The sequence below is a fragment of the Rhinatrema bivittatum genome, chromosome 4 (assembly GCF_901001135.1).
Source record: "Rhinatrema bivittatum chromosome 4, aRhiBiv1.1, whole genome shotgun sequence".
NCBI lineage: Eukaryota > Metazoa > Chordata > Amphibia > Gymnophiona > Rhinatrematidae > Rhinatrema > Rhinatrema bivittatum.
The window spans coordinates 344111866-344123875 of record NC_042618.1 but is presented as its reverse complement, the minus strand read 5'-3'; the positions used below and the strand labels follow the sequence as shown (position 1 = coordinate 344123875).

General features: G+C 42.3%; 1 protein-coding gene across 4 annotated transcripts in view; it reads left to right on the top strand.

Annotated features, from left to right (window-relative positions):
- LOC115090923 (polycystin-1-like) overlaps positions 1-12010 on the top strand; it is a 172649-nt gene that overhangs the window by 135158 nt on the left and 25481 nt on the right. For 3 of the 4 annotated variants that reach the window (XM_029600605.1, XM_029600604.1, XM_029600606.1), the window contains exons 34-35: positions 1325-1548; positions 11544-11661. In XM_029600605.1, the coding sequence (XP_029456465.1) occupies positions 1325-1548; positions 11544-11661 (342 nt within the window). Of the gene's footprint in view, positions 1-1324; positions 1549-11543; positions 11814-12010 lie in introns of all 4 variants that reach the window. The other variant, XM_029600607.1, reaches the window with a different exon arrangement.

Here is a 12010-nt window from a genome sequence, read left to right as displayed (position 1 = left end):
CGGTTTACAGTAAAAACTGGCATTGAATTCCTTGAAGGTACAAATTGCTGCTATTACCTGTTATGGGGGAAAGAGAGTCCAAGGCAAATCTTTAGCAGCTCATCTGGATGTTCCTCGTTTCTTTAGAGGAGTGAAACATCTTTGTTCACTACTTTGTAATGAACTACCTCAGTAGAATCTTAATCTGGTTCATTGGACTTTGTGTACAGCTCCTTTTGAATCCATTACAGCGTCAAACACTTAAGACATTTTTTCTCATAGCTATTTGTTCAGCAAAGTGTATTTTCAAGCTGCAAGCTCTATCTTTTAGAGATCTATTTCTAAAGTTTTCAAAAACAGGAGTCTTCAATCGGACCTCCTTTTTTTTTTTTTAAAGTTTTCTCCATTCCATTTAAACCAGTATGCTGATCTCCCAGTTTTTAAGAAGCATGAGTTATCGGGGGATTTTGAGCAGTTGTTAGCGGGATAATTATCTGGCTAAGTCTGGTCGGACCAAAGAGCTGACCTAAAGTTAGCTGGAAAAAGTTACCTGGCTAACTTTAAGACAGCAGCTGTAATAACTAGTGTGGTTGCACTATTGAATATACCTGCATAGTTAGCTGGATCAGCTTATCTGGCTAGCTTTGCTATCTGGACTGTGACTGAATATGGACCTCGCCGTGTCTTTGTGGGCAGAGTGACGCCCTGTATTGCTGGAGGTTTGTAAGGCAACTACGTGGTCTTCCTTACATTCCTTCTCAAAGCACTGCAGGTTGGATCTATAGGCTAGGGAGGCAGGCGTTACTAGCTGAGCCATAAATGTGCGTCTGAGACGCACATTTATTTTTTTGCATTTGGAGTGAATGAGTGATAGCCTCATTCACATGCATTTGCATCTGATGAGTGCTACCTCATTCACTCCGTGTCGGACGCACATTAAATAGGCACTAATCCCCCTTTTGCATTAGGGGGTGGATTAGCGTCTATTTAACCCGCAACTGACAGCGGGTTAAACAGTGCCCTCGGCTGAGCGCACTGTAATGCATCGGCCCCTCAGTGCCAACTCAGCAAGGGATTTGGGCTAGGGTGGATCCTTGCAGTCTGGGATAAGAGACCAGGGCCCAGAGGGATTAGGAGGGCTCCAGGAGAAAGGACAAAGCCTCGAGAAAGCGAATGTGTTTTGTTGAACTGCATGGAACAGCAAGGCTGTTTGGTTGTTTCTTTTCACCAATAAAGAAGTATATAAAGATATTTTCCAGAGTCCAGCCTGAGGCCTTCTCTGGTTATTCCTGTCCGCTCGGTACCACAGCCCCATTTATTTTTCAACTGGCTCCATTCTTCATAGCTGTGGGAAACCTTGGACGTCCTGCGACAGCATCTTTGACATTCCTGACCTCCTGAATCCTGACTCCCTGCTGACTCAGAATCGAATTCTCAGGAGGAAGAAGGCCTTGTTGAAGCTGGGGATCGAGACGCTGTCCAGCTCAGATGATGACCCCCTGTCCTTTTCCGTGGGCGACTCCGAGGGCAGTAGGAGGTCCAGCTGTGATCACCACCTTGATGTCTCAGGTACAGCATGCTGAACTCCATATTTCTGTTCTAAGGGCTAAGAACTATGATGCAACAAAGATCTGCTGTTGATCTATAGAATTCGCTTTTGTAATTTTCTTTTTATTGAAATATTTCCAATACAAAAGAAACAATACAAGTCATACAGATTTTCCCCAAAATATTTCTCCCCCCCCCACCAACTCCCCTCTCCCCTCCGCAAAATCAATTGCTGAAAAAAATCAAACTGTGTTCTTTATTCCAGCTTTGAAATAGTGCCCAGCCAGACAAAAGAAGAGACAGTTTCTTCGTACTGACGTTAACTGTTCCAACTGATAAATTCCCCCTAGTCTCTGACAGAAGGAAAGCTTGCTATGTTGATCTTTCCATTTCCAGTGTTCTACTGCCCCTCATTTCACAGCCAGAAATATTTGAGCAGTTAGTTCATCAAGGTTCTTCAGTATTTCTTCAAGTAGGGGGCGTACAACAAAAATATCTTCTGGTCTCTATCCAATTCAAACTTTGTGATGTCCAGAATCAGCCGCTGCATTCTCTCCCGTAACGGGACAATTTTAGAGCAGGACCACCAAATGCCCACCTCTCCACAATCCTTCCAGCATCGGTCAGTAGCACCTTTATAAATATATTTCAATCTATAAGGAGTGTAATAGCATCTGAGAAATACTTTAAAAGAATTTTCCACCCGCTGCGCGGAAATAGATGTCTTAGCAATCCGCCTGCTAATGGCGTCCCATGTATCTTCATCTATTGTACATAAGAGATCTTTCTCCCAAACCCTCTCATGCCTTAATTCACCCTCCCGAGGGCTACTCATTTCTTTATGAGGCTGATATTTAGCACTACTTAGCCGGATAAATAGGGACTTATCCGGCTACGTGCCAGCTGCTGAATATCCGACTGTGTTTAGTGGACGCCACTGAAGCCAGTTAACGCAACTCCGGGGGATGCGTGACCCTTTTAATATCCAAGGATAAAAATAAATAGGAATACTCCCCAAGAAATGCTGCTCCATTGTTTCAACCCCATGCCACTCTAACATAGCTCTAACTTGTGCCACTTTGTAGAATTGTTCCCCATTTGGAACCCCTTTCCCCCCCCCCCCCCCCCCCCCCATCCCCCTTGGTAAGTACATGATCCTCTTCTGGATCTTATTCAGCTTGACGCCAAGAATTGCTATTGGAAGCATCTGAAATAGGTACCTCAAGCAAGGCAAAGCATTCATTTTGATAGTGGCTGTCTTTCCCAGCCATGAAATGCTAGTAGCGTCCATTTTTGCAACGCAGTTGTGTGCAGCAGAGAGGAATAGTTCATCTGTGCTGTCTGCTGGCTGCCCCTGATCATTTCTACTCCTAAATATTTAATATACTGCAGGAAAGCTACTTTTCAAACATTCAGCTATTGAATCTGGGATATTGATATATAAAATTTCAGATTTGCTCATGTTTACTGTAAATCCAGCAACTTTCCCATAACTTTGAAGTTCTGAAATTAAAACAGGGAAAGAAATAATAGGATTTGTCAACGTAAACATTACATCGTCTGCAAAAAGTGATATTTTAGTTTCTAGTTTATTAAGTTTTATATACCGTCGTATTGGGTGTTCCATCACAACGGTTTACAATATAAAAGAAATGAAATATAATAAATCATCAATAAAACAAATTACTAACAGTTATGTAACTATAAAATTATATATAATTAAAAACTAGCCATAAAAGGATACAGTGTAAAATTGAGAACAATAAGAAAAATAAAAGCAATAAAAGATATTAAAAACTTCTAACATAAAGGCAAGAGATAAAAGGTCATTTTTAGTTGGATTCTGCGTACGCACAGCTGAATAGCCATGTTTTAAGTTCGGCCTTGAATATTTTAGTATCTGCTTGTAGTCTCATCTCAGCTGATAACGTATTCCAGAGTTTGGGGCCTGCTATCGATACTGCTCACTCTCTCACTTGGCTAAGGTGTGCTGACTTCACTGAGGGGATTGTTAGAAGACCCTTATTTGCTGACCTGAGGTTTCTTTGGGGTGTATGTAAGCGAATGGCCGCATTTAACCAATCGGTTTGTTCACCATAAATAATTTGGTGTAAAATGCAGGCTGTTTTATATTGTGAATGATATGTGATTGGCAGCCAATGCAATGAGATTAAGATAGGTGTAATGTGGTCACATTTTCTGCTCCCAGTCAAAACTCTAGCGGCTGCATTCTGCAATATTTGAAAAGGGCAGATTGTGAACAGAGGAAGTCCTAGTAACAGGGAATTACAATAATCGATGTTAGAGAAGATCAAAGATTGTAGAACCGTCCTAAAATCATTCTTTTCACGTAGTGGTTTCAACCTTCCCAGAGTGAGGAGTTTATAGTAGCCCTCCCTCAGTTTGGTGGATATGTGCCTATTAAAACTTAAGAACATAAGAAGATGCCATACTGGGTCAGACCAAGGGCCCATCAAGCCCAGCATCCTGTTTCCAACAGTGGCCAATAAAGGCCATAAGAACCTGGCAAGTACTCAAAAACTAAGTCTATTTCATGTTACCGTTGCTAGTAATAGCAGTGGCTATTTTCTAAGTCAACTTAATTAATAGCAGGTAATGGACTTCTCCTCCAAGAACTTATCCAATCCTTTTTTAACCACAGCTATACTAACTAAACTAACCACATCCTCTGGTAACAAATTCCAGAGTTTAATTGTGTGTTGAGTGAAGAAGAACTTTCTCTGATTAGTTTTAAATGTGCCAGATGCTAACTTCATGGAGTGCCCCCTAGTCTTTCTATTATCTGAAAGACTAAATAACCGATTCACATCTACCCGTTCTAGACCTCTCATGATTTTAAACACCTCTATCATATCCCCCCTCAGCCGTCTCTTCTCCAAGCTGAAAAGTCCTAACCTCTTTAGTTTTTCCTCATAGGGGAGATGTTCCATTCCCCTTATCGCTTTGGTCACCCTTCTCTGTACCTTCTCCATCGCAATTATATCTTTTTTGAGATGCAGCGACCAGAATTGTACACAGTATTCAAGGTGCGGTCTCACCATGGAGCGATACAGAGGCATTATGACATTTTCCGTTTTATTCACCATTCCCTTTCTAATAATTACCAACATTCTGTTTGCTTTTTTTTTTTTTAATTTAACACTTTTTATTCATTTTTACAAAAAATTGTGTATCTTACACTAATGGAATGCTTAATTGGATACAACATAGTACAAAACAGAGGTACATATATTCCCCTTCAATAGACCCAGAAAATTCCCACTTATCCCTCCTCCCCTTCCCCTCCCCCCATGACAGAATCTCCTTCTAATCCGAGCAAGTCGAGTAGTCCAATAAGCCGTAATGTTGTAATAAGATGGATAGTGACAGGTGGTGGTGTCGTCAAGTTCTCTTCATAATTGTGAGCAGCATACTCCATAAGTGGTATAACAATTCAAAGTCCTCATATCATTAGAGACCATATCTGTTGAAGTCCCTCTATAGATTAGAAAATGTAATACCAACCCAGGCCCAGACTGTTTTTAAGATATATTACAGATGCGCTAAATAAGTTATAAAAGGTTTCCAGGTCGACGTAAAGGAGGGCAGCCAATTACGGTTAGTGGCTGTTAAGGAAGCTAACCGATAATAGGAATGCAATCTCTCCTTGATCTCCGAGAGCAGAGGTATGCACTCAGATTTCCAACGGAGAGCTATAAGGCTGCGCGCAGCAATGAATAATTGGGCACATAGTTGCTGTTGCTTCTTAGGTATGGTATCTGGGAAGACATTCAGCAATACCACAGCGGCCGTAGGCATTATATCAATTGACAAAAGTTCGCTAATCCAATCAAAGATCTCGCTCCACAGGGGTGCGATTTTAGGGCAGTCCCACCAAATATGCAGATACGTGCCAATTGCTCCACAACTGTGCCAACAGGTGTCCTCAATTTGAGCATAAAACTTATGAAGTTTATCGGGGGTAAGGTACCACCGGTATACCATTTTGTAACAATTTTCCTGAAGCTTGGCAGAGATCGAGCATCGTCTGGGTTTGCAAATCTGATTCCCAGTGTTTGATAAACGTACAGTGTTCTATGCCCTGTTGAAAAAACAACTGGTACAATTTAGATATGGAACCTTTAAGTATGTTGCTATGTAAAAAGTAGGATTCTACCATAGACCGGCCAGGGCGGAGCGATCCGGACTTTTGCAGTGAACGTATAAAATGAGTGCTCTGTGCGTAAACCAAAAAATCATGAGATCCAAGATTATGCTTGAGAGACATCTGTTCCAGGGAAAAAAAGTCTCCCTGAGTTAGAAATTGTCCTATAGTGATTACCCCCCTTCTCTTGCCAGCGTTTAAAATGTGAAGAATAAAGCCCAGGAGTAAATTGCACATTATAAAATAAAGATGATTGGTAAAAATATTGGTAATCCCCTACCAGTTGTTTTCGAGTTTGACCCCATATACGTAAAGTAGACTCTAGGGCACAAGGAACACTCTTTACAGACCTCCATGTGTTATGCAGTTGCCACGGCATGGCTGCTTGTGCCATAGGGCCCAATTTGCACCTACTGTTTGGGGAACTGGGACCAATTAATATCTAATAGTGCCCTCAATTGGGATGCGCAGTAGTACCACATAAGATTTGGGACCCCCATGCCGCCCTGTGGTTTGGGTAGATATAAAAGAGCATGTGAGAGCCTGGGGGGGGCCTGCGCCAAATAAAATCAAAGATCTTTTTCTGCCAACTATGAAGGATGGGAGAAGGGATATAAACAGGTAAAGAAGAAAACAAATATAGGAACTTCGGTAAGATGTTCATTTTAACAATAGCAATTCTGCCCAACCAGGAGAACGCACCACTATTCCATCTACTCATGTCTTTGAGGAGTTTATCCACTAAAGGTTGATAATTCATAGCAGTGGCTATTTTCTAAGTCAACTTAATTACTAGCAGGTAATGGACTTCTCCTCCAAGAACTTATCCAAACCTTTTTTAAACACAGCTATACTAACTGCACTAACCACATCCTCTGGCAACAAATTCCAGAGTTTAATTGTATGTTGAGTGAAAAAGAACTTTCTCCGATTAGTTTTAAATGTGCCACATGCTAACTTCATGGAGTGCCCCCTAGTCTTTCTATTATCTGAAAGAGTAAATAACCGATTCACATCAACCTGTTCTAGACCTCTCATGATTTTAAACACCTCTATCATATCCCCCCTCAGCCGTCTCTTCTCCAAGCTGAAAAGTCCTAACCTCTTTAGTCTTTCCTCTTAGGGGAGCTGTTCCATTCCCCTTATCATTTTGGTAGCCCTTCTCTGTACCTTCTCCATTGCAATTATATCTTTTTTGAGATGCGGCGACCAGAATTGTACACAGTATTCAAGGTGGGTTCTCACAATGGAGCGTTACAGAGGCATTATGACATTTTCTGTTTTATTCACCATTCCCTTTCTAATAATTCCCAACATTCTGTTTGCTTTTTTGACTGCCGCAGCACACTGAACCGACGACTTCAATGTGTTATCCACTATGACGCCTAGATCTCTTTCTTGGCTGGTAGCACCTAATATGGAACCTAACATTGTGTAACTATAGAATGGGTTATTTTTCCCTATATGCATCTCCTTGCACATCCACATTAAATTTCATCTGCCAATTCAATGCCCAATTTTCCAGTCTCACAAGATCTTCCTGCAATTTATCACAATCTGCTTGGGATTTAATACTCTGAACAATTTTGTATCATCTGCAAATTTGATTACCTCATTCGTCGTATTTCTTTCCAGATCATTTATAAATATATTGAAAAGTAAGGGTCCCAATACAGATCCCTGAGGCACTCCACTGCCCACTCCCTTCCACTGAGAAAATTGTTCATTTAATCCTACTCTCTGTTTCCTGTCTTTTAGCCAGTTTGTAATCCACGAAAGGACATTGCCACCTATCCCATGACTTTTTACTTTTCCTAGAAGCCTCTCATGAGGAACGTTTTGAAATGCCTTCTGAAAATCCAAGTACACTACATCTACCGGTTCACCTTTATCCACATGTTAATTAACTCCTTCAAAAAAGTGAAGCAGATTTGTGAGGCAAGACTTGCCTTGGGTAAAGCCATGCTGACTTTGTTCCATTAAACCATGTCTTTCTATATGTTCTGTGATTTTGATGTTTAGAACACTTTCCACTATTTTTCCTAGCACTGAAGTCAGGCTAACCAGTCTGTAGTTTCTCGGATTGCCCCTGGAGCCCTTTTAAAATATTGGGGTTACATTAGCTATCCTCCAGTCTTCAGGTACAATGGATGATTTTAATGATAGGTTATAAATTTTTACTAATAGGTCTGAAATTTCATTTTTTAGTTCCTTCAGAACTCTGGGGTGTATACCATCCGGTCCAGGTGATTTTCTACTCTTCAGTTTATCAATCAGGCCTACCACATCTTCTAGGTTCACCGTGATTTGGTTCAGTCCATCTGAATCATTACCCATGAAAACCTTCTCCAGTACAGGTAGCTCCCCATCATCCTCTTCAGTAAACACCAAAGCAAAGAAAGCATTTAATTAATTAATTAATTTACTTATTTATTTTTCTATACCGATGTTCAATTAGACATATCACACTGGTTTACAGAGTAACAGTGGAATCTATTAACATAATTTAATCTTTCCATGATGGCCTTATCTTCTCTAAGTGCCCTCTTAATCCCTCAATCATCTAACAGGCCAACTGACTCCTTCACTGGATTTCTGCTTCCTTATCTTTTTAATATCCAATATACAGATATTTGGTGATTTATATAACAATATGCCCACCCCTCCTCATTTCTTGTTCTGAAAATGTGAAGCTAACAAAATCTATTCCCTATAACTTTTTAATCTTGTTTCCTAAAATGTGACTCTTGAATTTAAGGAATGTCAGCTCTCAACCTGTTAACTCCTTAAATGGAATTGTCTCTTAATAGGAATGTTTAATGACACAATTTTTATACACGGAATAATAACATGTATACCAATATTTGTCATTGTCAGTAAATTCATCTTCTCCTCACATTCCCCCATCTTCATCTTCTTTCCCCTCCATTTTCCATCCTCCCACTAAGAATCTCCCCTTCCCTCATCTCTCAATTTCCTCACTAAACCCCTTACCCGCCTCCCTCTAGATTCCCCACTCCTCATCCTCAAGTCTACCAAATTGACAGAATACCTAGGAAAGAATGACCTCAACCCAGATTGTGTGGCCATCTTCTCTCAATTAACTCAAACAGAATAACAACAAGAACTCAAAATCAGAACTTCTAAGGCCAACTGAACCCAGTGTCCAGAAGATCTCCTTAGATGCTTTCAGAAGTTGTCCATCCACCATAGGTCCAATTTCTTAACTTTGGGATCAGACAGTTCTCCACACAAAACTGTTGTTGCTCAAACAAGTTCTTCTCATGACTTCCAAAAGTTAGACAATGATTCATGTTTTACATAAGAACATAATAAGTGCTATGCTGGGTCAGACCAAGGTCCATCAAGCCCAGCATTCTGTCTTTATAGAATATAGGGTAGTGGGTGTGTGAGCCCTTTGTGCTGCGGCATAGTTGACGCAGCCTCGAGGGCATACGCCGGCAGCTGGTGAGCACACCCTGTAGCGGGACAGTCTGGAGCTTCACTTTTACCAACCGCCTCCCCTGCAGTATGAACCCTTGGGTTCTGGTGGCCAGCAGGACTTAGGCAGGTCCCTAGGACGGTGATGATAACTAAAGTCCAAAAGTACGCCAGGGACAGGGCAGGTAGCAGACTGAATCAGAGACAGGCCAAGATTGGGGTGGGCAGCTAGCAAAAGTGGTCTGGTCTAGGCAAGGAGTCAGGTCCTGGTGGCAGGCAGTCGTGGTCAGGTCCAAGCAAGGGGTCAAGATCTGGAAAGTCAGGCTAAGGGTGGACGAAGACACACTGGAGACACTGGACAAGACGGATAAGGTTAGGCGAGGCTGGAGAAGACAAGGCTGAACGAGGAAAGCTAAAGAAGGCAAGGCTGGAGAAGACAAGGCTAGACGAGGCACAGGAATTAAGAATGCTAGGCAACAGGCATTTTAAGGCAGAAGACCTGTTGTTGAGGCGAGGTACTGCTGCAAGGTCCTGGCTTAAATATACTGGTTGCCCTGACGTCATCTGAGGGCGCCACTCAGCGTTTCCTGACACAGGGCCAATATCATGCCTGCGCCTAAGGAGGATCCGGGGCAGGAACAGCATGGCGACATGCAGAGCCGCACCTGGCAGTGCTGAGTTGATGGCGGCGTCCCAGCCGAAGGAGCGTGCCGGCGGTGTCCTGGACTGCTTGTGGCAGCATTGGGGTGAGTACAGTGGCTCGCAGGGCCATCCCCCGAGCTGTGTTCCTGACACTCTGACACTGGCCAGTCCGGGTCACAAGTACCCGTCAGATCCCTAATAGTTGATCTGTTTCTTATATTTCACTCATAGGCTTAATTGCTGGCTTTCCCAAGTCTACCTGGCTCATAACTGGTTAAGGAATTTTCCTTCAGGAACTTGTCCAAGTCTCCTTGAATGCCCCTATAACTTAGAAATTTAAGGTAACAGGAGGGTGAGAGGGTTAAGGTTGGGGTGAGGGGAGGGGAGGGGGGTCTGAGTAGGTGAATTCTAGTTGCCTTTAGACAGGACTGGGGAACGGCAGGGGACGGATAGAGGCTGGCATTGGATAATCTAAAAAAAATAAACTACTAAAAAAGTTCCAGGGATTGTTTTTGGGGAGGGCGGAAGGTTCGGCCCTTCATTTCCAGATCAGGTAGGGTGGGGGTAGTAATAGGAACACTAGGCTTGTAACCTTCTTTCTTTTTTTTTTTTAATATCTTGCATCTCCACTTAACTGGCCATATTCTTCCCAGATAACTTTCGACCTGCTCTCAGGCATGTCTAAATAGCTGAATAGCTTAATCGGCTAACTCCAAATATCAGACTTAGCTGGATAAGTCTCTGTATCGCTCCATGATGAGACCGCACCTTGAATACTGTGTACAATTTTGGCCACCACATCTCAAAAAAGATATAGTTGCGATGGAGAAGGTACAGAGAAGGGCGACCAAAATGATAAGGGGAATGGAACAACTCCCCTATGAGGAAAGACTAAAGAGGTTAGGACTTTTCAGCTTGGAGAAGAGACGGCTGAGGGGGGAATATGATAGAGGTGTTTAAAATCATGAGAGGTCTAGAACGGGTTAATGTGAATCGGTTATTTACTCTTTCGGATAATAGAAAGACTAGGGAGCACTCCATGAAGTTAGCATGTGGCACATTTAAAACTAATCGGAGAAAGTTCTTTTTTACTCAACGCACAATTAAACTCTGAAATTTGTTGCCAGAGGATGTGGTTAGTGCAGTTAGTATAGCTGTGTTTAAAAAAGGATTGGATAAGTTCTTGGAGGAGAAGTCCATTACCTGCTATTAATTAAGTTGACTTAGAAAATAGCCACTACTATTACTAGCAACGGTAACATGGAATAGACTTAGTTTTTGGGTACTTGCCAGGTTCTTATGGCCTGGATTGACCACTTTTGGAAACAGGATGCTGGGCTTGATGGACCCTTGGTCTGACCCAGTATGGCATGTTCTTATGTTCTTAACCCTTATCCTGTGAAGTTGTCACAGTGGATTTCTTTTCTTTTTTGACATTATTCATTTTATGAAACTACTATATGAATGGTCATAGTTCTGTCTGCATAGAAGGGAGCTACTTAGGTAGTGCCTCCAGGATTTGTAATGTTGTCATTCGCAATGCATCCAATCCCTTCCTCATCTTCCTCTTCCTCATTATCTGTTTGTCCTCCATCTCCCTCTGTCTTTCTTCCCGTACACTTCTCTTTTAACTTGGTGCACTGATAAGACTCGGGTTTAACAGGATGAATTCTATATTTGAACTGTTGTCGTTCACTTCTAAGCTTGGATGTAAAGGTTTGTGTTGAGCTCACACTTAACATGTCCTCTGTTCTTCTTGGATTGCCAGAGGAGTATCTTCTCAACTCAGCCCTGGCGCAATTTGGGAAGGGTGAGGGTTCGGACCATGTCACAACGGACAGCGGCAGGTTCTCCCCGTCGGCAGAAGCAGATCTGACCTCAGACACGTATGTGCATGGGCCCATGTCTCCTTCCAGCGCACACCGTCCAACATGGAAAGACACCTTTTCATCAAGGCGGTGTGATGGCTTGTTCTTTTCTACAGGGACACGTTCCCAGGCTGGTGATACCATATTGACGTTGGAGATCAGTCAATGGGGCTTGTTGTAGAGATGTGAATCGTGTCCTCGATCGTCTTAACGATCGATTTCGGCTGGGAGGGGGAGGGAATCGTATTATTGCCGTTTGGGGGGGGTAAAATATCGTGAAAAATCGTGAAAAATCGTAAAAAATCGAAAAAACGTAAAATCGCAAAACTGGCACATTAAAACCCCCTAAAACCCACCCCCGACCCTT